The sequence below is a fragment of the Mastacembelus armatus genome, chromosome 7 (genome assembly GCF_900324485.2).
Source record: "Mastacembelus armatus chromosome 7, fMasArm1.2, whole genome shotgun sequence".
In the NCBI taxonomy this organism is placed as follows: domain Eukaryota; kingdom Metazoa; phylum Chordata; class Actinopteri; order Synbranchiformes; family Mastacembelidae; genus Mastacembelus; species Mastacembelus armatus.
The window spans coordinates 18,638,195-18,665,444 of NC_046639.1; the positions used below are offsets into that span (position 1 = coordinate 18,638,195).

At 43.0% G+C, this 27,250-nt stretch overlaps 3 protein-coding genes across 4 annotated transcripts; 1 reads left to right on the forward strand and 2 right to left on the reverse strand.

The window, feature by feature from the left end:
• LOC113145432 (solute carrier family 2, facilitated glucose transporter member 1-like) lies at nt 1-13,789 on the reverse strand. The gene is made up of 11 exons (XM_026332160.1): nt 13,653-13,789; nt 5,029-5,311; nt 4,659-4,751; nt 3,056-3,216; nt 2,725-2,965; nt 2,376-2,538; nt 1,831-2,018; nt 1,190-1,294; nt 1,011-1,112; nt 717-920; nt 1-207 (listed from the first exon to the last, which is right to left on the reverse strand). The coding sequence occupies exons 2-11, from the start codon at nt 5,044-5,046 to the stop codon at nt 1-3; spliced, it is 1,482 nt and encodes a 493-aa protein (XP_026187945.1). The 5' UTR covers nt 5,047-5,311; nt 13,653-13,789.
• LOC113145434 (sodium-coupled neutral amino acid transporter 3-like) lies at nt 7,819-19,681 on the forward strand. Of its 2 annotated transcripts, none has more exons than XR_003297238.2 (16): nt 7,819-8,488; nt 12,774-12,910; nt 13,023-13,092; nt 13,673-13,788; nt 15,336-15,409; nt 15,499-15,591; nt 15,726-15,807; nt 16,139-16,221; nt 16,515-16,573; nt 16,731-16,847; nt 17,015-17,094; nt 17,429-17,529; nt 17,621-17,803; nt 18,333-18,477; nt 18,883-18,986; nt 19,082-19,119. XR_003297238.2 is itself a non-coding variant. In XM_026332166.2 (16 exons), the coding sequence occupies exons 2-16, from the start codon at nt 12,852-12,854 to the stop codon at nt 19,184-19,186; spliced, it is 1,413 nt and encodes a 470-aa protein (XP_026187951.1). In that variant the 5' UTR covers nt 7,821-8,488; nt 12,774-12,851; the 3' UTR covers nt 19,187-19,681. The 2 variants fall into 2 exon arrangements, 1 of the variants encoding a protein (XP_026187951.1); XM_026332166.2 differs by having other exon boundaries at nt 7,821-8,488; nt 17,621-17,745; nt 19,082-19,681.
• ccdc22 (CCC complex scaffolding subunit CCDC22) lies at nt 19,449-26,643 on the reverse strand. Its single transcript, XM_026332148.2, has 16 exons — nt 26,257-26,643; nt 25,767-25,944; nt 25,421-25,553; nt 24,935-25,041; nt 24,348-24,432; nt 23,955-24,124; nt 23,544-23,759; nt 23,254-23,424; nt 22,702-22,821; nt 22,495-22,611; nt 22,306-22,407; nt 21,981-22,088; nt 21,716-21,811; nt 21,163-21,222; nt 20,992-21,066; nt 19,449-20,534 (listed from the first exon to the last, which is right to left on the reverse strand). The coding sequence occupies exons 1-16, from the start codon at nt 26,304-26,306 to the stop codon at nt 20,421-20,423; spliced, it is 1,902 nt and encodes a 633-aa protein (XP_026187933.1). The 5' UTR covers nt 26,307-26,643; the 3' UTR covers nt 19,449-20,420.
• Nucleotides 26,644-27,250: the final 607 nt, after the last annotated feature.

Consider the following 27,250-nt stretch of genomic DNA (forward strand, 5'->3'; position numbering starts at 1 on the left):
TTAAAGGTCCGGGTCGTCCCCCCTGAGCGAGTTAAACTCTTCGGGGGCCGAGTACTTGTCAGGACCATGACCAGCCGACTGCCGGAAGCCAGCTGCAATCTCATCAAAGGTGCGGCCCTTGGTCTCCGGCACCGTGAAGTAGGTGAAGACGAAGAAGCCGAGCAGCAGGACAGTGAAGATGATGAAGACGTAAGGGCCGCAGAGTTGCTGCAATCAAGCAAACAGAACTTCTTTAACTGCAGGACACGGTTGTAGAAGAAGTACGCAGATCCTTTACTTCAGTAACAGTAGCAGTACCACACTGAAAATGCTCCAGGTGGAAGTCCTGCATTCAAATCCTACGTCAGTAAAATGTACTTAAAAAAATAAAAGTAAAAGATTCTGTAGAAACCTGTGGCTGATAATAAATAAGTTGTTGTTTATCAGAAAAATGCAAATAGAAAAAAATCATCACATTTGGAGTTAAATACTTAGATGATGATTGTAGTGAGTAGATATTGGATCATAGGTGGTAGATAATAATGCAATAAAAAAACACAGTATTTCCTCCTGAAATGTAGTAAAGTAGTCAAGTTGCATAAAATAGAAATACTCGTATAAAGTACAAGTACTTCAAATCTGCACTATTTATTTGGTCACCACTGCTTCATGGTATTTCTGGTCTGAAGATAAACTATAATATGTGGCAGCATCATTTTAAGCATTAACTGTCTTACCTCCACATACTGGAAGCCCATCCCCACTAAAAAGTTGGCAGACCAGTTGGAGAAACCAGCGACTGCAACAGCAGCAGGCCGGGGCCCCTGGCTGAAGAGCTCTGACACAATGAACCAGGGGATGGGGCCGGGGCCGATTTCAAAAAACGCTACAAAGCAGAAGACGGCAACCATGCTGACGTAGCACATCCACCCGAGCTGGTCCTGAGGAACACGGCACAGCACAAAAGCTCAGTGGCCTTATTTAGAAAAGTCTAGTGGATGAGGTAAAGGTGATGACGTGAGGAAACGTACCAGCAGGGCCATGGCAGCAGTCAGGAACACGGCTGACACCGCCATCCCCATCAAACCGATGAGGTGAAGAGGCCTCCTGCCCACATGCTCCACCACAAAGAGCTGCGGGGACACACAGGGTGTTACTAAGCAAAGGTAAATGGCACCACCGTCCCGGAGGTACACATTCTGTCACTTACAGACACCACAGTGAAGATAGTGTTGACTACGCCTGCACCAATGGTGGCATAGACTGGCTGGGACACACCCGCCCGCTCAAAGATCCCAGTCGAGTAGTAAAACACCTGAGGATGAAATAACACACAGAACAGCTCCTTTACATCTTCTGCAGTTTGCGTTTTGAGTGTATGACTTGATCTGCTGACCGCAGTATGAGCTGCAGGTTCTGGGCAAACACAGCAGCCCAGATGTGTCCTTGCTCTCCAGCTGAGCAGTGGTTCTCAGACACTGAGAGAGGAGCTCTGAGACCAGACACCCTGCAAATGACAACTACATGCTAATTCAAAGGGAGATGCGCATTCCTGCTTCCTGCTGGGCTGGAGGGTCCAAATAATGGACCACAGTCTTTTCCAACACTGCCTTTATACACACACAGTTTGTTGGAGGACCTCAACCGAAGTTGGGACACCTGGAGGAACTGTTTGCATCCATTTCCAAAGCTTCATTTCCTTCTACTGCTGCAGAAAAGATGGAAGTGAAGCCTTAGCACTGTGCTAAAAGAAGAAACATATGCCATAAGAACCAGAAGAATATGATTGTATGCAGTCATCAGATCGACTCTCATCAGGGACACCATGGTTCCCCTGGACCTCTGACTTACAGCGTTGATTCCAGACAGCTGCTGTGAGAGCTGCAGCATGATGGCAACCATGATGGGCTGACGATAGATTGGGGAGCGGAACAATTCGGGGATGGTCACCTTCTTCTCCCTCATCATCTGCTGGCTCTCCTCCTTCATCTCCTGCATGTCCTCGCTCACCTCGTCCGTGCCCCGCAGCTTCATCAAGACTGGAACACAGAAGTTACATCTGCGTCAGCCTGGTCAGGGATAATAATAATAAAGCTTCTCCAAATAGCAGGTGTGTGGAACCTGGTTGTATCTGTCGTGTGAGATGGTCACCATGCAAAGCTATCAAATGCCTAAAATAGATAGTACTGCATCTGGCCTGAAGATGGAGACAAGGAGGTTTCTCCCAGATGTTTTCTCCACAGAGTCCAGGCTTCTTCATTTTGCTTTCAGTTGTGAAGCTGTTATTGATATGGACATGATGTTTTTTCAGTGTACCTTCCTGACAGCCACTGTTACACCAATGCTGACCTTTGAGTCATATTGTTAAAACAGTGTATTCTGTGTGAGTGTCTCACTGCTGCGGGCTTTGCTCTCCTCGTTGCAGTTGATGAGGAGGTATCGGGGGCTCTCGGGGCAGAGGGGCAGCAGGGCACACTGCAGCACTGCTGGCAGCAGAGGGAAACCCAACAGGAGGGGCCACAGCGAGTCATTCCCCATGATGAAATCAATCCCAAAGACCTACACAACACACACAGCACGCTGCTTACACAGGCTGCACACGACACTTGACAGTACCAGAGCATTATATTAGTTACAAGTCAGAAACAAACCAGCAACATTGTTGTAAAGTCAAAAATAAAGCTCTTCCACCCCCCTAAGTCAAAAAACTGAGTGGGTATAAGTGCTGGTTTGTCTGCTCCTCACCTGTGCCATGAGGATGCCGACCACCACTCCAAGCTGATGGAGAGTCCCTAAAGCTCCACGCAGAGATGTGGGGGAGATTTCCTCCACGTACATGGGCACAAAGCCGGTGGAGAGGCCAGAGTGGAGACCCACGATGAAACGCCCGATGATGAGCATCTCAAAGGAAGCAGCCAGCTTGGAGGAACCCATAAACCCGGCAGCAATAAAGGCGAGCACATTGGCCATGAGCATGGAGTTCCTCCTTCGAGGGGTAAGCACAGCATTCAGTCATGCTTTGTGTGTGTGTGGTTATTTTTTTAAGGAACAACGTTGGTCATAGGGTGAGCTGTACCTGCCGAAGTGGTTGGCGAAGATGCCGACAGAGAAGGAGCCGAACATCCCCCCCACGGAGAAGATGGCCACAGAGAGCGACCACAGAGCTGTTAAGGTGGTCTTAGAGATGGGCTCTGAAAACCTGCCGCTCCACGTCTCATTGTAGAAGCTCTCAATGATCTAAAACACACAAAAACAGGCTCAGTGTGCAAGAAGATAGACAAAACTTCACAGACAGTTTGAATAAATCTATGTGCATGGTAGACTGATTCCAGACTGACAGTAACCCTAACAACAATACACGTGCACTTCAGCAGAATAGATACAATCCAATTTTCAAGCATAGGTGCAGGGTATGTTGTATTCTTCATCTCCCCACATATTATTGCAATAATAAAGTAAAGGTTTCAAAAGAGCTTAGGCAGTAGTGCACCTGCAAGTACACCATCTTTAACTTTCCTGATAAGCTTGAGCTCCTTAATCCTTAATGCCTTCAACAAACTGCTACATTATCTCATTAACCTGCTTCCCGTCAATTCAGATTTCTGTCAGACCACCTTCAAACACAGCCCACAGGCTCAGGTGAACATGCAAAGTCCCTGGCTGGACTCAAACTGGTGACATACATTGCCTCGCTGTAGCCTTAAGCAAAGCCTCTCCTCTTAAGGTGGAATATTTTTCTGTTGCCTTTATAATAATGAGTAATACATCCATTGTGATTAAAGTATGCCATTATTATTGAAATGTATTCTGTGAGTGTAATGTACAAAACTAATACAGTCTGTTTTCATCTGCAGGATTTCTCCTCTCAGGCAACATACGAGCTGCAACACCTTCCTGCATTTTTATTTACAGATGTTATAACCCAGCTGTGGATTTGTTACAGAGGGATCGGCTCACACACAGTCACTGCTGTGCTTACCATGGATGTATATGCACTGTTTAACAGGTAGCAGTAAAATTGGCTTGTTTTAGTGCGGGACTGGGTTCCTGACCAATCAGAATGCAGCCAGGGAGCAGAGTGGGCGGCATCTTAGAAACTGGACCAATCACATATCAGGATACACACGTCATACTCCGCATATAAAGAATCACTGTAGCGTCTTAATAAATAAGATTGTAATGAATACACTCTAATCATCAATCACACATAATTCGGTGAAAGACAATGTTTGCTATTTTAAAGACATAAAATATAATTTGTTTAAATTTAATGATTTCTTCTAAATATTTGAAATGGAATGGGAATGTCAAGACCAACAAAACAGTACCAAGTCTCTATCATAGAAATAAGATGATAATGCAGTCACATAATGTATGTGGCTTTTTTTCATGGAAAGCAGTTTTAACCATTATTTATTATTGCCTTGATTTTTATGAGTTCATTTAGCAGAAACAGTGCACATTAGTGTCAAAGGTGTAAAATATTAGCTAATTAAAGAGTTGCTTTTTCATTTGTGCTCCCTGGACAGTTATTTCTTCCAGCATCCTGAGTGAACATTTTACCATGTAGCTGTCCCTCTCCACTCCAGTCATCATTCTCACATATTTTTTTAAAAAAAAGGTATATCCATCCTTTTTTGCCTCCTTTCTCACTCACTCTCACAGTAGAAAATACTCACATTTTGAGGTGCATTGATGACGCCTGTGTTGTAGCCAAACTGCAGAGAGCCAATCACAGCTGTGCCCACGGCCAACATCAGCTGGGGTGTCACCTGTTGTCACAACAGACTCAGTTAAAGATTATGATTAAAAAAATCTTCTCTTTGAACAAGATATTTTACTTTACTACAGTATGTCCTGTAGAAACATGCTACAGTAACTTTAATTAGAGTCTAGTCATGAGGTTTAAGATGAATGTGTGTCCTCAGAACAATAGAAAAACAAAAATGCTGCTATTACTGCAAAACACGAGAAACAGGAATTGCACCATTGTGAGCAGACTCTTTACACGCTTTGACACTATGGTGGTGTGCTGATCACAGCAGTTACCTGGCCGATGCACTCCATGCCGGCTGCTTGGATCACTCAGAAATTCCAGAGCTCACCTCCTGACTGTGAGAAAATCTTATGGTGGATAGTAATCAGGTCAGTAGTCTACTTTCTACAGAGACATGTCATCATGATCCTGTCTGCAGTCCAACATCAGTGTAAACAATTCTTTCTCAGTTTCTCCCTCCATTCATCTGCTGCGTTAAGCAGCTTAATGACGTCGGCACTAAGTGGATCTTAATGGGCTGCCGTGCCGGAGTCGGAGAATCACTGCACTGATTGGCTGGGACGAAGAGAAAAACATGCTTTATCAAAGCGGTAACACATTGACAGATTAACATACAAGGCGTCAGTATTAAAACAATATTTAAAGGATTATACTGTAGACTAGTAGACAAGGTTTGGGAGCGCATGTGTGTCAACATTATACTGCTGTACATTGATGTGGGTCCTGTTTAGACAGGTACCAACATCCAACATGAGCAGTAGTTTCTAATCCAATCTGGATTAACCTATTAGAAGGTCCCTGGCAAAAATGCACTGCTGGACCCCTAATGACAATGACAGTACTTGTCAGCTGTATAATATCCCAAAAATCAACCTGTGGTCCTAAACTTGGATAATACCTGAACTCATGTTTTCTCTGTGTGTGGTTATGTGGTTAAAAGTCCAAAAGCACCAACATCCAAATGTACTTGAAGTATCCAAAGTAAAAGTAGTGTTAATGTTGCAGCTGGTAAAGGTGGAGCTAATGTTAACTACCTTATATACTTCTAATTTGAAGTACTTTCCATACTGCTGGGTAGTTTGGGAATTTCCCACCAGGGATCAATAAAGTTTGATGATTAGACTGTATTTTGTTTGATTCATCTGATTCTGAAAAGGAACTAAAGTTATCAGATAAATGTAGAAAAGGAAAAAGTACAACTGTATTGTTTTGTTTTTTACTGTGAAATACCAGTTGCCACATACACATCAGAATTATTTCACATTTTGGTATCATTTATTCACTCCAGTGTTATATTTACATACAGGTGTGACCAGAGCCCCTGATCCAGTCCAACACCACTATACAAACTGTTAAATGTTTGTGTGTATGTGTGTGTGTGTGTGTGTGCGTGTGTGTGCGTGTGTGTGTGAGTCCCTCTAATCCTCTGAAACGGTTGCTATTTATACGTGAACTCAGAGTCTGTGGAGACTCATTGATGTCAACATGCTCAACCTGTGGTCACTTCTCAACACAACCTACACAAGCCCAGAGATTTTTTTCCTCACAGTGGTCTTTATAAATGTAAAACTCATCATCAGTTGTATACAAGGGAGCTGAGGGGAAAATCAAACAAATGAACAAATGTAGACTGGTTATGCTCAAGTGGTCCAACTGGTTGCTCAGAAAGGCAAAGTGAAAAGCAGAAGGATAATATTTACATTTTTTATGTCTTGAGCCATTGGAATAATATTTCTGAGTATCAGACAGTTATTGATTTAAATAAATTTAAAACCTAAAATTTATTCTCTAATTATTCTGACTATTCAATAGTTTATTATATTGATATTTAAATTCAATTTAATTCAATGCAACTCAGTTTTATTTGTATAGCACTAAATCACAATACCATCATCTCAAGGCATTTTACAAAAACAAAAAAGAAAGTATTTTATTCTTTTTTTTTACTTCGGTCTCATTATCAGCTCACCTCCTCCCACCCACCTCCCAACAGGAAGTCAGATCAACCAATCAGCAGGCAGAATGAAGGAGGTGTGCACATTCTGCCATCTGCAACCATCAATGACCTACGCTTACCCATAAACCCCTTCACTGTGTTTGAACATTAACAGCTACGCACAGTTGCAACAAGTCAAAATCTGCCTTCAATCTACTTTCAGTCTGTAGATATCAGTAATACTACCACGATCAGCACTGTATTAGAATAATACTACAGTCCATCTTACATTGTTCAGTTTATAGCATATGCCTATAGCATTAGCTACAAGGAAGAACAGTTTACTAGCGTACAAACACCACTAGTGCCAGTTTGTAATATGAACATCATAGTGATGCCACTTGTATTACAAACAAGAACATGGGTGAATCCCAATTCCCTTATTTTATTGCTCCTTGGTTGGCACAGAAGTCGTTTTGTCCCAGAGCTCTTATTTTGTGCTCGGAGGAGCGAGGAGACTGCCTGGACGAGCTAAAACAGAGATTACACAAGTGCATCCATCACAGATGTCTGTTACAGATTGGCACACCCCTTTATCTGAAATCTTTGTGTTTGGAGGCTTCATGTTAAGGATTTATCACATGTCAGGTTTATCACATTTATCTCTGTTCTCACAAAGACTGTCTTCTTTAAAAATCTTTCATATATTACTTTTAGTGAAAACACAACCATCAGGTTTTATCCTTGTCCAGAGGCTACAGCTGCTGGAAAAACAAGACGTTCATGTGTCCCACAGATTATTTATATTTAACTATCAGCTGCTCAGCTCAGATATATAGATGAGCACTCCTTTAAAGTCCTGCACTAGCTGTTTTATTGGAATATGAGTACCTTTGAATTTCTGCATCTGTAAACTTGCTTCATGTACAGTTACTCTAATAACTCTCCTATTCACTTAAAAAGTGCAACTCTGTTTTTACATGTGGAAAATCCAAAGTGTTTTTTACACTATAAATCATGCAGTGAAGGCTTAATAGCTTAAGGAACATTGTTAGAGCAGCCAAATGTCAAATGTCCACACACGCACACACACACACGCACACACACCCTCACACACACGCACACACACACACACACACACTCGACTGAAACTGGTCCTGTGTGGAAACAATGCACCAAAATAACCGTGGGAATGTATGTATCCTGGACCATCTGAGCTCCGTTTGGCTTCAGGACTCAGGTTACCACGGTCATTTCTGGGGCACCCTGGCTTATTCATTTACCTTTTTCTGGAAGGTTTCCACATTGATCTAACATAGTAAAGCTTTTTCCAGTTTGTTTCGAATGCAGACAGTCTCTTGTGCAACCATGTCCGGACTACCTCACCATATTTCCACTGCTGCAGTGGAGAGGGATTGGGAAGAGAGCTGCAACATGGAAACAAGGCAATAGGCCCAGTGTATGAGCAGGCCAGTAAACGCCCCCCCCCTACAGCAATCCATCAGCAGAGCCCGGAGAGACAGTCACAGTTTTCTTGTGTTTTTTGCAAAGGAAGAGGAGTGCCTGCACATGTGACATCAGAAGAAACTTGAAACCGTCATTTCAGCACCCCTCCCTCCTCACTGTCGGCTCCCAGCACTGCTCCCCTATGCAGCTTCTCCCTGAGACACTGCTTCTCCACAACCAAGGCCAGTGTCAGGACCCTCCCTGCCTAATCTGTTACTCTCTTCCACGGACTTCACCACGCAGGCTTCCCCACTCTGCTTCAGGGACTTTCCTGCGACTTGTTTCTGCGGGTAAGTTTCTGCATTCCTCTGGCTGAGCTGGAGCGACTGTGCTGCCACGTGTTAGTGAGGAGATCTGCTCAGTGAGAGTGAAGGACCATGGGAGCAGAGCAGAGCTTTGTTACAGGCACCAGCCAGCTCTCATAGCCTTCGATTCTCAGAGGTTCATAACACTCATTGGACGGTTGGAGGATATAGATTGTGCAGCTGTGTTGGTGTGTAGTGTACAGCTTTTTTTACTCTCTGTTTTTTATTTTCCTACTGAGCTTGTTGGTTGGTGTGTTTTGGAATTTTGGACAGAGCCAGGCTGAGCTGATTCCCCTGTTGTTTCTACTCCTGGTATTTTACCTTCACCACATTTTACACATTTTAGATAAACCTATAAATAACTTTTTAATCTCCAGAGGAGATCTGTGTTGTTGCAGCAGCCACTTCACACAAACAAAAAGGCATGCAGGAACATAGGTTTTCCACACTTAATGTCAAAATTACAACCAAAACCTAAGTAGGCTCCAGAAAAATGTAAATAAACAGAATAAAATAATCTAAAAAAAAATAAAAAAAAAAACCTAAAATTGACTGGAACTTTGTAAATAAGTAGGTTAATATGAGTAATGCACAATAGTACAAGTCTGCATTGTAATAATAACAATAAATCCATCTCTACATTAAAGTGAATTCAGGGATATAAAAATGTATAAAAACTATAGCTGAGGAAAAATCCCACAATAACAACAACGCAAAGTTTTGCAGGTGCTGGCATAAAGTTGAGCATCAGCTGAGGTTTGTCATTCCACAGGTCTCAGACAGACACTGCACATTTAACAAAAGACTAAAACACAGGAAAAAGGTGAAGGTATTTATGTAAGATCTCAATCTAGACAATGCATGTGAGGAAATAGGGTAGGGCCTCATTCAGGAACACATTGTACTGTATATGCTCCCCCTCACCTCACTGTATGGCAGACTGTATCTATTGTACTGCCTCAGGCAGTTGTGTTTGTTTTTTCTGCTGTAAAACTCATGAAACACTGATATTTTCTCTCCGTGGGATCAAAATAATGTTTTAAAACTCTGGATGATATATATTAAAAAAAAAAGGCTTTGTCTTCCAAATGTGACCTTCACAAATGTGGAACAATTTATCAAATCTGCAGAAATTTTTCCTTAAAGAGAAAGTTTGGGAGTCAGGGTGTGGTTTACTTTCACTTAGACCGGAAGCACAAGGAGAAACCCAGTGAGCAAAAATACCTACAGTTACTCAAATATTGTACTTCGGGACAAGTTCAAGATCCATGTATTTTGTACTTTATTTGTATTTTCTTGTACTTTATACTTCTACTAGATACTAAATCTGTCATTTTGACTTTACCTGAGCAATAAATTGTTTTATATAACAAATAAATTATTATATATCGTTTAAAAAAAACATGTTCGATGCATTTTTGTAAGATTGAGCAGAACATATATTAAACCATATATTAAACCAATAGCAATAGCAGAGCCAGGCTAACTCTTTCCCTCTATTTCCAGTCTTTATGCTAAGCTAGGCTAACTACACCCTGACTCCAGATATGTATTTAACACACAGACTCAAATATGACATTCATCTGGACATCTCACTAACCCACTAAGTGTTGAACTAGTCCTCTAACTAAAGAGGAGTACGTCATAAATAAAGCTTTTCTGTGTACACGTGGAAACATGTCTTTGGCAAGAATCTCTTGAGCGTGATTGGTGCACGGGGTGGGTGGGTGCACCTGAGTCACAATAAGTCAGAGAGCGTCAGGCCAGCCACAGACCACAGGAAAGCGTTTGACTTTTATAGACACTGCAAACATGCATCGTCTTTACCTTCAGAGTAAGACCCTCCAGTTTTAGTGGGAGGTGGTGCATTCGAACACACTGATCTCAGTGAACTAGTTTCCAGTGTAAACACTAAAGGTTGAGACAACACCCGATCTTCATGACAGCACCAAAATAAATGCGTTTACCTCTAATTCAAATGCCTGTCTGCTCTCTGGGGGACATAAACGTATTTAGCGGTGGCAGTAAAAAGCAGGGGGCCACGAAAACGCGACCCTCTACATGGGGCGAGTATTTACAAATACACTGAGTGTGGTGACTACTCTACAAATGTCAAAGTCTGGGGAATCAGCCCGGTTCTGTTTGAGCGAGGTCATTCTCAGCTGTTATCACTGTCACCTCTGATATCTACAAGTGCAGCAGAGCTGGCTCCTCTCCAGCCTGGTATCTGTCCAGCGACACTGCTTTTCACAGACTCTGGGGAAATGTTGTGTGATGTGCCAGAACAAAATGTGATTGTAATGCATTACATTTTTAGCAAAGACCAGCACACAGTCTATTCAGCTGCTCGTTCGTTGAACAGAATAATATGTCTGCCTGGTAAAATTTACTTATTGTGTCCCATCTGTCCATCTTCTACGCCTCTTTGTCCCATTCAGGGTCACATGGAGTCAGGAAGTGTTTTATGAGTCAACTGTGTTGTAGCTAAACAGCTAGACTCTCATCCGTGTGTGTTTCTGCAGCCCTGCTGTTTACCAGTTAATGTCACTATTTGTCAAATCTAAATATCTTGCTGTGAATACCTGAGTTCATGTGCTGGGGATTCCTTTACATTTTAACTTTCCACACAATATTTTGCCTAAGAGAAATGGCTATGGTCCTATGCAGATACAACAGAAAGGAGACACGATGCACTTGCTCATCACTGTTCCTTTCAAAAGGCTGAACTCCAACAGAAAACATCTGTGAGCACAACTGCAGATGCTCCTCCTGGCCTGTGGCCTCCAGTTAGTTAGAGTTTCCCCATCGTGAACTAATGTGTCACAGCCACAAGCATAACAACCAAAGCACCCAGTCCCAGCTACTGTCAACGTCAGCATCAGCTTCAGCAGCAGCAGGATGAGGTTAACTTACTGTAACTCTCTCTAGCTGCAAAGACCCAGATTTGTTGCTGTGCAGCTCCAGGCGAACCCATAACCGCTGCAGAGTTTATACCGTATCATTATCCGTACCTCAGCCTTCCTCTATGAGTGCAAAGGGAATGCAAAAGAATTTCCCATCATGACCCTTCAGGGCCTCCATAGTTTGCTTCCTCTGCAGAGGGACAAACCTCTTCCATATCCAGTGTTGATCCTGGATCTTTCCTCTTTGCTCTGATGCAAATGTCACCTGCAGCTCCATGTGACAGACAGAGGCTACGGTTAGCTAGTGCTCCTTTTCTTAGCACAGCGGCTGCTATTACAGTATTACAGTCAGTGGGCACATTTATCAAACAGATCTCATGCTGTTGCCTGTCACGGTCACAGGACTCAAATGAACTGAACTTTTATATCCAAGCAGACACACACATTCTCAGTTTGAGCAGAAAGGCTGTTTTTACACAAACGTGGGAAATTCTTCTTCTTCCAGGTTTAAAAGTTGCTTTAAACACCCAAAAAAAAAAAAAAAAAAAAAAAAAAAAAATCATCCTAATCCATTAAGGGAAGAAGATATATCAAAACAAAAGTCTACAGGATGATGAGTACAGCATGAAAAATAATTTAGGGTTTATTCTCTAAGAAAAACTGAATGTCGTCATCACAAAGAAGGCTTCTTTGTGTGAGATTATGACCATAATTAATGCACAGCTTTTTTAGGCTTTCTTAATATAGTCGGATCAAGTTCAAATAATTCTGGGAGTTTGGATTCACCATGTTTCAGCTGCTCCTTGTCTTATGATTCTGAGGAAGTTGCTTTGCTTGTTTGTTTGTTGTTTTATTTTGAGCTGCTTTAAAACTGCTGGCTTTGTTTGCACAGTCCAAACATTAGACTGTCTGTTTGTCCTAAGGGGAACGCCCAGGATCCGTGCTGGGGGTTCGGCACATTCAGACCAGACGCAGACATGCATAGGGGGGTGTGTGTTTGGCTCACTGGGCTCGGACATGTACTTCGATACTGATGACATACTCTGATTATGTAATTTCTCTCTCTTTGCCTGATTTTCTGTCATTGCATATTTTTAATGAAGCAGAAGCAACAGGAAAAACCTGCAGGGTTCTGCTTTTGAATGTGTGCCTTGAAGCTCCTGGGTTAGGGAAATATATCACAATACCAGCTCCCTTTACTTAGCTGCTCGCTGTCTCTGCCTGTTCACAGATCAGCTTTACACCCTTGGGTGAAGCTGTTAATTTATCCAAAAGCTCAACTGTCAAAACATTGAATATCCAACGGGACGACAGAGGACAGACTGACCCCAAACACTTTCACACTCTGCCTCAATCGTTTCTTTCAGATTCCACCTTCTGACACCTTTTGATTCGTTTGAAAACCTCCTGAAGAAGAAATAACTCAGCCTGAGCCCTTCATAAAAATGGAACTGCAGAAGTTATCGAACGGTCACCACCATGTTGCTATGCCCGGGGAGGAAGGGTAGGTTTCCTCTGTGTGTCCGGCTCACTCTGAGGTTACACTAAATTATGTTCATCCTTTAAAGCTGGAACAGTTTCAGAGTTTCTGCTTGTATTTGTGATGGATGCTGCAGAGTCGCACCAGAGGAAGAAAAGTTCCTGCCGCACAAGAGCGATGGATCGAAGAGACCTCAGTTCACAGACGTGAGTATGAACGAGTCTGTTGCTGCACCGTCTGTTCTGTCTCGCCCTGGCTATAACTCACATCAATGGGCTTTGGCTCCTGAGATTTGCAATTTATCGCCACATCCTAAAGGACTGGATGAAAATAAAGCAGGGACAGTGGATCAAAAACAGGGAAACACTGGACCTGAACTTCTAATTCTTCTTGACTTAATTGTGAAAGTCAATCTCTTCATTATTATATTCTCAATAAGGACATCATCTCGATAACGGAGGGATATATCACAAGCTACAGTTTAGGTCAAAGTAAATCCCAGTTAGGGTTTTTGCTGTTGTTTAGTGTGTTTTGAAAATGAAAAGTAGAGATGACAGTAGAAGAAAGATAAAGATGGAGAACAATATGCAGCATTTTAACCTTTAGGCCACCACACACTTTTTTTAAAGAATAAAATACAATAAAATGAAAAATCTAGGCAGCCATGTTTCAACCTTGGCCTTCAAACTATAGAAGATGTGTTTGTAAGGGGAGGTGAGAGGCATTGCTTCTGGCATTGCATTGTCAAATCATTGTTAGTTAATACCTCAGTCTCGTGTCTTACAGTTTGAGGGTAAAACCTCCTTTGGGATGTCGGTCTTCAACCTGAGCAACGCCATCATGGGGAGCGGCATTCTGGGTCTGTCGTACGCCATGTCCAACACAGGCATCGTCCTCTTCCTGTGAGCATCAGAAATACACACAGTTTGGTATAAACACTACAACTGAACTTCATCCTGACACAGAGATTTTCAGTGCTTCGTTGGTTCACAGAATGAAGGCGAACAGGCACAGGAGTTAACAGGGTCAACATTAAACAGCAGCAGCCAAAACCTGACACATGACACATATCACAGCCTAACATGTGTGTGATGTGTCCATTTTAATCCCTGTTGTTTTTTCAAACCGTCCACAATGTGCTGCGCTCACAGCTACAGCTGGACAGCAGAGATAAGCAACGTCCACAGCACAAGTTGTGACATTTATCTTCAGAAAATTAGAGACACCTGGCAAAGCAATTGGTCTCAGGCTGCATTTCATTTCTGTTTGTGACGGCACAGAGTTCCTTGTTTCTCTTTATAAATTAGTGTTTCATAGCATTCTTCTCTCCGGTCTATTTCTAAATAGTATACCTGCTGTCACACCTGTAGTAATACTGACCCAATAAGAGCACGTACAAAAATAGACTATGTCAGTGTTGCAAAGCTGCCTTTAGTGCAAACAGCTACTTGTGCAACATATCACATACCTTGGTGTGTAGAGAGCCCGGGGCCTAGGTACACAAGTAAGCAAAAACCAGAGTCTGCAGCATGAACCACAGAAATGTGAGCAGGAGAAACAAGCAGGGTGTGGAACTGGCTGGATAACTGGAGAAACTGGGAACAGGTGTGTGACTTGGTGGGATGATCAGGTGGCTGTAAAAAGGAGGGAAAGTCTGAGGGCGTCTGGTGGTCAGCCGACAGTTGGACAGTTGAGAACAACGTGAAATCAGAGAGTGTGGATGGCAGCGAACTGAAATGGGACAGAACAATGTAATTTGTGTGATGGTCATTTTGGCTCCATCAGATCAGAAGCTTCTCCATAAATATCCAACAAATGTGAAGTGTCCTGATCTCTCCACTGTCCCCCCGCAGAATGAATGATGACGACAGGCGATATGTGCAGAGCAGGGAGACGTTAAAACAACCACATGGATTCTGATCTGACCGTTCTGACAGCGCTCACACACTCACACATCGGATAGGAATCAGATCTAGGACCACATATGCAAGTGGCCCAGATCTGATCTGAGAACATCTGGTTTGGTCCGTTCACACTGTGGGAACATCAGGTCTGGGTCAGTGGAGGGAAAACATCAACTATGATGTGGATGCAGCTATGAGTGCTCTATATTTGTTTAAAATAGAATAAACCATTTATTCAGTCAACAGGAATCACTTATAATAGTGATACTGAAAAAATGCAGATAAAATCAAATATATAATATTATATTATACTAAATTATTTAAAAACATCCAGTCTAATGGAACATTAAAAGAAAGTATTAGTGCCTTCACCCCTCCACTGTATATTAACAATATTGTCTCTAATATAGACATCAGGTTATCAGGATCCAACAAGGGTCTACAACCTCTTTTGTGTTGGCGCCCATGAAGAAACAACGGATTATTTAATCATTAATACAGCTGACTGCACAATAGAAGTAATCATCACTTGTTGTGTTTTACAGAATCCTATTGACTTGTATTGCCTGTCTGTCCTGTTACTCCATCCATCTGCTGCTCCGCAGTGCTGGAGTCGTGGGTAAGTCGTGGGTATATGAAGCTAATTCAGTTTATTGATCGTCTGAACGTTTGTGATGGTCCATGGTCCTTTATCACTGGTCTCATCAGGGATTCGAGCCTACGAGCAGCTGGGCCTCAGAGCTTTTGGCCATCCAGGGAAGATTTTAGCAGCTGTCATCATCACGTTACATAACATCGGAGGTAAGACAGTGTCGAACAGGCGAGGAATTTGAAATGTGCATGTGATGTGAGTAGGAGAAGGTGAAGGAGATGATGAATCATTTGCACACAAGAACCAAGTCTGAACATCGTGTATATGTTTTCGTCCTCTGCAGCCATGTCCAGCTACCTGTTCATAGTGAAATATGAGTTACCGCTGGTCATCCAGACCTTTCTTGGCCAGACATCCAGCTCTGAGTGAGTACCACCAACAACTGGGAAATCAACACAACATAGGAAACCTCATGTGTGTATCCATTACAAGGATAAATCCAAGGTGGAATATGAAAAACAAAATGTCAGGATGTCAGAATCTGAAACAAACAAACCACAACATCAGTGGAGAACTGATCTGAAGAGAAACAAATTTTTTCCACCATGATACAGTAACCTGTTTACTTTTGTTGACAGTGTATGAGGAAGGATTGTTTAATCTTGTGTGTGCAAATATATCAAGTCCACATTTGACAACTTTCCCAGAAATAAATTTAAAAGTGTGTACATGTGATGCATTGTGTTCTGCATCCAGCGACTGGTTCATGAATGGGAACTACCTCATCATCATCGTCAGCGTGTGCATCATCCTCCCTCTGGCCCTGATGAAACACCTGGGTACGTCACATCCGCTCAGCTTCATCCAAACCCAGATCTTCCACAGATCATCCACACAACCAGGACATTAGTCACTTCAAATCTTTAGAAAGAACTCAAGCTCCTTACTGCATGGTCTACACTGAATTTGCTACAGTCGTCCAAACTCTCCTAAATTATTCAAAGAAGCTGAAGGAAACTGAAACTGCACTTGGATGAAGTCTGTTTCTGCACATTAACACTGCAGTAGCTAGGAGACACATGTAGTTTTGACTCTTATGTATGTGTGACGGATGTGTTCTCATGTTCTGCAGGGTACCTGGGTTACACCAGTGGATTCTCTCTCTCCTGCATGGTCTTCTTCCTGTCTGCGGTAAGTCTGAGTGGGGTCTTTATAGCCACTGTCACCCCACAGCTGGTGCTGCAGAAATGATTTGTTGTTAGGGAAATGAGTAATCACACAGCAAGCACTACAAGGTACAGCATGCGTGTTCTTGTTACCTCTGCTCTCACTCGCTCTGTCATTTCAGGTCATCTACAAGAGGTTCAACATCACGTGCCCTCTGGACACGTTTGGCAACCACTCTGTGGATACAGTTGTCCCAGACGAAGCCTGCACCACCAAATATTTCACCGTCAACCAAGAGGTCAGAGAGGAGCTCCCTGACTTTCGAGCACACACAAGAAATACCATTTGCAAGTGAACGTTTTCATTCATGATAAGATGTGAACGTGTGTATGGTCGGGAATCATTTGGGTGGGTGTTTGATGTTACACTCGAGTTCATGTGAAATTCCTGTTGCCGGATTTGCAGACGGCGTATACCATCCCCATCCTGGCGTTTGCTTTTGTTTGTCACCCTGAGGTGCTTCCCATCTACACTGAACTGAGCAAGTAAGATGAATAAATGACTGAATACTTACATACGGTGCAACACGCCTGCATGAAAACACATCCACACACAAAGTCAAAGAGCAGAAGCACATTAACACTATAATACATTTTTAACCATCCGGAGAGGCAACTTTCTCAAAATAGGGAAGACAGGTTCTGATTTTAATTACAGACATAACCTGTTCTCAGGGCCAGAGCTGCTAATGTGTAACTGCTTAATGTTAGTTTCACCTTTGGGGAGGAGCTTTATTAAAAATGACCTCTGCTGAAAATAAACTACAGCAGATGACCTGTGTCATATTATTAAAACTGCTGCCATCTTGTTCCCCTAAAGCCCAACAAAGAGAAGAATGCAGAGCATTGGCAATGTCTCAGTCCTGGGCATGTTCATCATGTACTTCTTCACCGCCACATTTGGCTATCTGACCTTCTACGGTGAGAGCAGCATCTCTGTAAGTCAGATGCAGAACATAAGTCGGTTTAATGACAGTGAGAAGTGACGCGTTCTGTGTCTGTGTGTGTGCAGAGAACACTGAAGCAGAGCTCCTCCACACCTACAGCATGGTGGACCCGTTGGACACCCTCATCCTGTGTGTCCGGCTCGCCGTGCTGGTCGCCGTCACTCTGACCGTACCTGTGGTCCTGTTTCCTGTGAGGACACATGTGATCCCTAAACAAATACTCTCTGACATTGACGTAAATGCTAAATGTAAGAAAGAACTGAAGTGGGCAGGCCTCTTTAAATGGAATAAAATAAAACCAATACCTAAGATAAATAGATGGGCAACACAGACCATAACATCAGAAACACAACTTTATGCAAATCCCCACAGCTCTAATTGCATCAGATGTTTCACATTAAAAGACTTAAAAGAGGAAAAGCAAAGAAGTATGCCCATTAAACTATTGGAAGGCTTTTAATTTGAAACATGCATGCAATGAAGTTAACTAATCAATTCCATGTCCATTTGGTGAATTTATGTGGAAGCACATTGTATACAATATAGATAAATAAATAAAAATATTGGGCGGGATTTGGATCATATCAGATTAGTTCCACTGTGTGTAGCAGGGCTAGGCATTTCAGATAAGATCGGTCTTATTGCTGATAAAATGATAAATGTGCACAAACGATATAAAATATTTCTGCTGCTCTGCAGGGATTCCTGACACTGCTCTTCTGTATTGTAGTGTTGGTTTGAGGCGCTGACTTGCCCTTTCCTCTGTGTTCCTGTCAGATCCGTCGAGCCCTCCAGCAGCTGCTGTTTCCAGGAAAACCCTTCCACTGGCTCCGTCACATCACCATCGCCGTGACTCTGCTGTTTGCTGTCAACCTGCTGGTCATCCTCGTTCCCAACATCAGAGACATCTTTGGCATTAGCGGTGGGGTATTAGTTATTAGATGTTTGTAAGAAGGTTCAGGTCTATAATTACCTCTAGTGAATCTCAATATACATTATTATGAATATATGGTGAATATATGAAGTGTGTTTATGTGATTAGTGTGCAAAAGTACGTACAGACAATAGTGGGAAAGAAACGACAATGACATTAAAGTGACAGACGCCTGAAGTTATGGGTGAAGGGTAGAATGAAGTGAATCAATCTGTAGTTATTTGGATTGTCTGAATTATTTGCTTGGAGCAATGATGTAGATTATTGGCTCTGATGGCATCCTCCTCTCCCAGACCTCCTCTAATCAGTCCACAGAGTACCCCAGGTTCCTGGTTTTTAGGTTTGCAGCAAACATAAGTGAAATGACTGATTGTGCCTTCTCAATGTGTCCAGGTGCTACCACTGCTCCCAGTCTGATCTTCATCCTTCCTGGACTGTTCTACATCCGCATCATCCCCTCCGACCAGGAGCCCATGAGCTCCAGACCAAAGATCCAGGTAGGTTCACATGTGACTTAAGAGTCAGTCAAAGCACACAGAGCAGCCAGAAGCACAACGGGTCTAGAGCTTCAGCACTGTCTGTGTGTTTGCAGGCCGCATGTTTCGCAGCACTGGGCTTCATATTCATGACCATGAGCCTGACATTCATTGTGCTCGACTGGATAAGCGGAGAAAACCGAAGTCTTGGTGGCCATTAAAGTGCACCCTCCCACCCCCGCCCACACACACACACACACACACTGCTGCGTCCCCTGGATTCAACCTGCTGCTGAGGGCTCGGGGCTGCAGTGGGACTACTCCAGTGTGAAAGGAGCCCAGTTTGGTCCCCAGCCTGGTTGATAGACACCACCAGGATCCATCACAGGTGGTGTTTGTTCTATTCTGCATGAAGAGCTGAGGAACATGTTGCACCTCAATGTGCTCAATGTGGTGTACAGTAACTGCAATGACAAAAGCAAATTGGGCAAAAACAGCTGTTTAATGGAGAACATTTATTTGGTGCTACTGGGGATGCTTGATAACAATGCTATTCAAAAATAGATCCCGTCATGGTATTTAACACTAAAGTCCATTTATTTGTGCTCACAGAGCCATAAGGAATGAGCAAAGCAAACAAATGCATTCAGATAATTCACTTAATTTGATGAACTGTGTCATGTAATTCTGCACAGCAGCATTTGGCAAACTGGGGGGGGGGGAATTCTTCTTTCAGCCAAAGTCCAACATCATATTTAATTCAACTGTGAACCACGTAAGCTTTATTAAAACATTTGTGAATTTATTCTGGAGCGCATATGTGATATTGTTTAACAAAAATAAAAAAAAAACTAAAAAAAAAAAAAAAATCTAACTTGTCTGTTTTATTTGTAAGAGACTGATTTTTAAGCACATTCAGTTACAGCTGATCTTCAGGTTTGTAAGGCACCTTTATCTAAGCTGGTGCCTTATTGACAACAATACTTTGCTGATGGGGCTGGACAACTTAAATGGACTACATTCAAATGCCATTCACTCAGCATATTCAGCTCAAATATAGTCATGACGACAAGGACCTGCTAATGTCAGAAAACGGTGGAATACTTCCTGTATTAAAAATTCCAAGTCAAAGATTTGATTTTTAATCAAGATTTCTTATCAAAACGTTTCGTACAGCAAAATGAAGGACTCCGGGTTTGAAAAGAAGAGGTCTGACAGCTCCCTCCGCTGTCCACTGATCGCACCAGTGTCCAGCCACAGAAATCACAAACCGACACCTGTCCTCTCCATGCAAACACTCTGTGCATTAAAGTGGTACAAAAATCAGCCTGGTTTTGGCAACAGAGGGCGGTGTTAGTGAACAGCAGGCTCTTCAGTTTGAAGCCTGCAGCGCTGTTTCCATCTGTGCAGCAGCTTCAGCCCCAGCAGGCACAGCAGAGCAAACCACGGTTCCCTTCAACCCTCCCGGACTTTGGCAGCAAGCGCGGAGTTCTCCTGTCGAATGGCCTTGTAGTCGTCCAGAATCCTCTCCAGGTTAGCCACAGTTTTATTCCCATTCTCTGTCTCGATCTGTGGGTAATTTAAGACACCAGGGACAATGTGTTAAAATGACTATATCTCTGCACAAGCTGCTGCAAATTAACCAATGCAACCTCCTCCTACTGCCACAATGCCAGGATTTATTTTTTTTTGTGTGTCTAATGGGAGGAAGTAATTCAGTACATTTAGTTAAGTTACTGTACTGAAAAACAGTTCTGAGGTATTTGTACTTTACTTATTTCCATGTTGTGCTACTTCATCCTTGGACCTCACTACACGTCAGAACCAAACCTTGTACTTTTTCCTGCACTATATCTACCTGATAACATTAGCTCCACCTTTACCAGCTGCAATTTTAAAAGTGATGAACACAATAATGCATCAATAATTATAAACAGGATTTTTACACATCTTCCACTGATGTGATCTATTTAAGTTTCCTAATGCTTGGTGCTAATGCTAACGCTAAGTTAGAAAAATATCCCACCTGCTCCTCTAGATCTCGGATCTCTCGTAAAATTGTCCCGGTGTCCTCAATGGTTTGGATCAACTGATTGCAGTTCTAAGGAAAAAAAGGAAGATGGGAAAATAACATGCAACATGTTCTTGGATAACGATGCCAGGTAGGATGAAATCTAATAAAAACATGATGACGTACTTCATGCAGGGCAGCCAGGTACTTGTAGGATTTTCGGACGGATTCATCTTTTTTGGCGTCCTAATCACAACAAAAAAGAATTATTCCATACAACAAGAGTCCAAAAACACAAACTGTGTACTGAAAACAACCATTTCAGGAATCACAGGATTATAGAGTCCCTGTGCTGGTTCTGGAAAATACTGCAGCCTGTTCCTGTTTTGGATGTATTGTGTAGTAAACAGAACTTCAGGTTGTTAAGTAGGTGTTTCAGCAGAGGTCATGTTATCCTGGTTCTGTTATTTTGATGGACATGTTTACGTAGCGTGAGCAGCTGAAGACATAACTGTGGACTCAGCTGCTCTGGATTAGTGTTGGTTCCTCAGCAACAGATCATCATTTGTCCTGTGCAGCAGACTGTATCACACCACTGCCCTGTGCTGGATCAGCTGTTGTTCTATTTCATGTGTTCTTGACAGCCATCTATTTGCGATGTGCTGTTGTGTTTAGTTCTGTGTAACTGTCCACTTTCCATTTGAAAGGAATAAACGAAAAGAAATAAAACGTCTGCTACCTTAAAGATGAGCTCATCAGTCACAGCGAAGGTCCTGTCCAGTTTTCCAGTCAGGTTGTTGATCTCCTTCTGCAGCTCCTTGGTGTCTGATAAAATCTGCCAGGGAAAGTCAGCACAGTGTTGATGAGGAGTTTTACAGCAGTAACGTCACTGAAATGAACTGACTTCCTTTCAAAAAGCTCCCTGGGCCGTGACACCGCTCTGAGGAGGATTTCTCATTGGCTGCACTGAAATCCACCTTCCTGTGATTTGCTTTTAGCCTTACTTTTGTTATTTCCTCCTTCTGTTTCTTGATGTTGCTGACGATCTCTAAAATCCGCTGCGTGTACGCCGAGCGAGACACGTCCTGAGAGAGATTCTCTAACTCTGTGACCTACGTTGGATCAGGCAAAATACAAAAAGACAAAGACACATTTAGCACATTCAGCAAAGTGCCAAAGGCACACCAAAGGTTGTGCGTACAAGTTAGCTGCAAATCAGGCTGCCAAAGAATTTCAAACCTTACATGACATTTCATTTAATAAAGATCAGTATAAGTAGAGTGTTCGAATTCAAACCAGCTGTAACTTCAATTTTATTTATTTTTTTACCAGCTGTTTGTACATTTCCTCCTTCTTCTTGGCCTCCTCTGTAGACACACGGATTTTTTCATGCAGAGACTTGATTTCAGACAGCTTTCTGGACGACTCCAACTGAAGAAAAAGGAGACAAGCAAAGGGAATTTAAATTCAAGTGTAAGGTTTGATGCCCCGTTAGAGAGTCTGTGCATTGCTGCTTACATCCTGGTTGCTGCAGATTTCTTTGAGCCTGCGGTGCTCGTCAATGAGTGGAGCGCGGTGTTTCTCCCACTGAGAGGCCAGGTTCACCACCCGATTAGCGCTGGCCTCCACCAGAGCCTGGATGAAGGAACACATGGGTTTTCATTAAATCAGAGTGCTGTCCTGAGTGTGTAGATGTGCCCACAGAGCAGCCATCAGTCCTCTTACCTGAAGCTTCAGTAGGTTGTTGTCCGCGTCTGGCAACAGGTCAATCGTTTTGTTCTTCACCTGCTTCCTCTCTTCCTTTTCAGAGTTTCCCAGCACTCTCTGCTTCAACTCATCCAGCACCTACACCAAACATGACACAACCGTTATAAAGGAGGTTCAGTTTGCTTTCCCTCCTGGTGCTGTTTCATCTGGTGTAAATACAGTAATCACACCCAGGTGTGAACCAAAACAATCACAGCAAGACCTCAAAAACAGGTGGTCTCAATCCAAATCATCTGGTGACTTGTAGGGAGATCCTCCCAGTGAGAAAGTAAGCAAATCAAAACTGCACCAAAAAGCTATGAATCACAGTGTTTTCCAGCCATAGCCACTCTTCAGGTCAGACTATATGATTTACCTAAAGTGGTAAATGCAGGAAAAGTAATAAACAATCAGCAGGGCGGTGAGCGACCCAATCAACTAATCAAAGACACAGCTGAGAGAGCAACCCCCCCCCGCCCTCCCCAAATATATATTTGCCCATCAGGTTTACCAAAGGTGTGTGTGTTCTACCTGTGTATTAGTCACACTCATGTGCTTCATGTCTGCTGTCAGCTGGTCGACGTCACTGCACAGCTGCTGGAACTGCTGCTGCAGGGAAGCCAGTTCCTCCTGATGACGGAGCTGGATATCAGCATCCGACTGTCGCCCAGTGGGGATGGAGCTGGTTACTGCTGCCGAATCCTGGACATACATACACACATACACACACACACATACACATACAGCAGTTAGAGGGTTAATGACAGCAGAGACATTTTAAACCATGCTGTAACTTTGCGTTTTGCTGGTGGAGTCCTCACCGGAGTGAAGGTGAACTTTTGAGTGTGGGTGAAGTGGGTGCCCTTGGACAGGATCTGTTCAGGAGGAGCAGAGCCTCTGAAGGTCTGCAGCAGCTCCCCCAGGTCGGAGGTGGAGCGGGGACCACCAAAGGAACTTTCAGGATGAGGTAGTGCAGCAGAACGCAGCTGCTCCTCAATGCGTTTCCGCAGCCGGGTCAGTTTCCTGGAGCGGTATTCCTGTTCACAGACAGACAAACTTATTTAACATGGCAGTTATATATCTACAGGGAGAAATTACATCCTTTATTCCACTGCATAGTCATTTTTATATAAACATGGTAACAAATGGAAAGGAAAAATCTGAACTGTCCCTTCGTATCCTGAGGGGACAGGTCTACGTCTGAAACGTAAATGTGAGTGTTGGTGATTTGCCTGTGGAGTGAGGCGAGACAGGAGGCCCTGATTGTTCCACTCAGTGTCCCACTCCTGAGCTGCACTCAGCTCGGCAGTGTGCTGCTCCATCAGGGATGCCATCACAGAGGCATGATGGGAAGCCTGAGCAGTCACAGGAGGAAGAATGTCTCGCCAATAGTCCATCACCTCTGAAACCACAACGCACGCAAAAACACACACACACATGCAACTTAGCTACGTAAACAAAATCTGACTTGACTGCATCCCTGGCAATCATGAAGAAAAAAAAAACATTTTCATTCTTAGGAAGGTTACTGCAAATTTTGAAATTCTAACAATGACAATAAGCCACTGATGGACTGTGGCGAAACAGGAAACTTATGCAATATGAACACGGTGCACGTGACCCACCTTTCCGCTGCTTCTGTCCTGCAGCTTTAGTGCAGTATGGCAAACTGAGCGGCTGAACGTGGAAACTGTGCAACGTTTCTGGACCCTAAACAGGAAGAAAATGTTGCGGGTCAGAATCCAGGCAGTCACTCTACACAGGTCTCATTGGTAAACAAAAGTTGCATATGTGTCCCATATAGCTGCAAACAGTGATGAAGGTGGTACTGAGATGCTTTATTAAAATAAACATAGCAATACTACAGCATAAAAATACCCTGTTAAAACTAATAATCTACCATTAATTATATTAATTAGGTAAAAGTATAAAAGTTATACATTTAAAACATAAAAATGACAATTTAAAACTAGAATTCACAGAATCCACCTGTCAGAATTAGACTTTTATACAAATCAATAGCAAATTATTTCCCTCAAAGAATTTGAGGTATAAGTAAAGTTTAGAGATAGATGTGTATTTCTGTGGCTAGTTTGGTTCATCTAAATACACCTGGTTTGCCTTTTACACCAACCATGCCAACATCCCATGTACAACCATGTTTAAAAAAAAGCCTTTTTCGGACACTAAGATGCATCTTTAAAGTGTTTACTTGAGTTTCTTCATGCAGCGGCAGTCTGCAGTTTGCAGGCAGCCAGGGCACAGCCAGCTGGGCTCTGATGGCAGCAGCAATGGCTCTCTGCAGGACCACAGATTTACCTGGGTGACGAGAAGAAGTGTTTCTAAATCTGTTCCTGTCACGGTGCGGTGTCTTCTTTTAAACACCTCGCTGCTGAAATCAAATTTTACTTCGTAGTTCTGACACAGAGCTACGTCAACTTGTTAAAACAAGCTTTGTTTTAGTTATTTTTGACAAAACAGTGCCAGGTTCTTCGGAGTCAAGTCTCATCATCAGTGCAAAGATTTTACATGACATCTACAAAACCAGGATAAGAGTAGCTTGTGTCATTGCACAAATAAGACAAGTGAGACAATACATGTCATAATTTAATGATGTAGGTAGACTGTGTGCTTCTGTCTCTCTGGAGTGAGATGACACAAACTGTGTGGATGACACAGCGAGTGAGGGGGTCCGTACCTGTGGGCTGGTCTGAGGCCTCAGCGCTCTCTCTGGGCAGCTTCTCCACCAGGAACATGAGGAGGGAGCGGATCTCCGGCTCGTTGCTGTACAGAAAAGTCTGGTAGCCGATCTCTCCTTTGTAACCGAGGTCCTGCAAACCAACACGACATGTGAGGAACAGAACCGAGGAACTGCAGGTAGTGTTCCAGCTGAGCCCACGTCTACATTTACCCTTTAATGTCAGTAGTTCTAAGTATCATACACAAAAATGAATGGATTCAGGACACAAAGGGTCATAAACTGTACTTAGGTCTTCACTTGGTTGTGATTGCAAAGATTGGGTCCTAACTCAGAGGAGTGTTACCTGACAGGCTTGTGCCAGGCTCATGCCCACTCTGAAACGGGCAGACATGCCTGGAGGAAGGGAGATGGGCAGAGCTCCGCCCAGGCCTGGATCGATCACCCGGATACATCTGACCACAGCCTCCACTATCAGCTCACTGCTGAACTGTTTGACACTGTCGACCTCCTCACTCACCTCACTGTGGGTCACAATGAGACACTTCACTTTGCATGATTTTTTTTGGGGGGGGGGGGGGGTTGTGATACATTTGCAGTCATTTAGAAACATTCACATTTCAGTTTATCCCCGTGGAGTAAATAACATGCAAACTGCAATAAGTGAAGGGCGCTGATCATGTGATGGGCCGAGCTGCTGTTGATCACACGCAGGGCTCGTGACTGACAGCACCGACTCCCACCCTGACCAGCTGACAGCTCACCTGAGTAACGCACAGGTACCTCGGCGTGGTGCACACCTGCAAACTGAACAACCAAATGCTGCTGGTACTTACGTGCCCACTTGTTTGAGGGCGTGAATCAAAATTTTGTCAACTTCCTCCATCGCTGAAGAGTCTCTGGAGATAAACGAGCTAACAGACGGGGGTTTTTTTTTAATCAACAGCTAAAATCAGCTGCAGTTAGCTTCCATCTTCTGTTAGCTACGAACTAACGTTAGCTACGAGTTAATTAGCAAAGCCAATCCTCTCCTCCATGTCCAAGCCAGCTGCTTTTCTCCGATGCACAAGACGCTTCTGACTATAAATCTGCTTTTAATGTACCGGAAGAGTCTGTTCGCTGATGAAAACTTAACCTGATCGCGGTTTTCTGCTACAAACGCACCGATTCTGACATTTGTGTGGAAAAGAACTAACATCGGAATATGGCAGCGGGGTTTCTGGGAGATGAGGTTTCTTCCGGATTTACCATAGTCGAGAACAAACTGGAATTTCCCAACCATAAAACTACTTTACCCAGCATGCACGACTAGAAACCGTCTTATGACCGGAAAGGTGCTGGACAGTTGGATGGATTTGCTTGGGAAGCTGTTAAATTCTTTGCACCAGTTGATCTTGTTTTCTAAAGTAATCTAAATTAATGTAATGTAATCTAAATGGATCCCTTTTGTGCAGTTTACAGGCTTACTTTTCTTTTCAGGTTCAAATGAATAAAACAGGATACAGCATAATGAAAACTTTACTGATCCCGTTGGAAAACTCACGTTAGTTACAAAGCAGTATGCAAATTACTTCAAATTATGACGAAAAACGCTTTCAGTTTTTATTTTTATTTATAGTACAATGAACGAATGAGAAAAACGCATTTTTTGCTTTTATTTACCCATATACTTACTTACAAAATAGTCCTGTGCTTTTTCTATTTGTTATTTTAAATTAGAATACAAATGTTCAATGAGTACAGTTACATTTTGGGATTTTTATGTCCATGTTCGTTTTGCCTTTTCTGTGTAGAAATAAGAATCATGTATAGGACGTGACTGGGATTTTC

Bases quoted from the DNA above. Each gene is read 5' to 3' on its own strand.
- LOC113145432 (XM_026332160.1), bottom strand. The intron at 2,539-2,724 runs GTGAGGAGCAGA...TGTGTTGTGTAG, and splicing joins TCGGCATCCTCATGGCACAG to GTCTTTGGGATTGATTTCAT. The intron at 1,113-1,189 runs GTAAGTGACAGA...GTGTCCCCGCAG, and splicing joins CTATCTTCACTGTGGTGTCT to CTCTTTGTGGTGGAGCATGT.
- LOC113145434 (XM_026332166.2), top strand. From the start codon at position 12,852: ATGGAACTGCAGAAGTTATCGAACGGTCACCACCATGTTGCTATGCCC. The intron at 13,789-15,335 runs GTGAGCATCAGA...TGTGTTTTACAG, and splicing joins ACAGGCATCGTCCTCTTCCT to AATCCTATTGACTTGTATTG. The intron at 16,848-17,014 runs GTCAGAGAGGAG...CCGGATTTGCAG, and splicing joins ATTTCACCGTCAACCAAGAG to ACGGCGTATACCATCCCCAT.
- ccdc22 (XM_026332148.2), bottom strand. From the start codon at position 26,306: ATGGAGGAAGTTGACAAAATTTTGATTCACGCCCTCAAACAAGTGGGC. The intron at 22,089-22,305 runs GTAAAAAAATAA...GATCCAACGTAG, and splicing joins AGGAAATGTACAAACAGCTG to GTCACAGAGTTAGAGAATCT. The intron at 21,223-21,715 runs GTAGCAGACGTT...TGTTGTGATTAG, and splicing joins CTGATGAGCTCATCTTTAAG to GACGCCAAAAAAGATGAATC.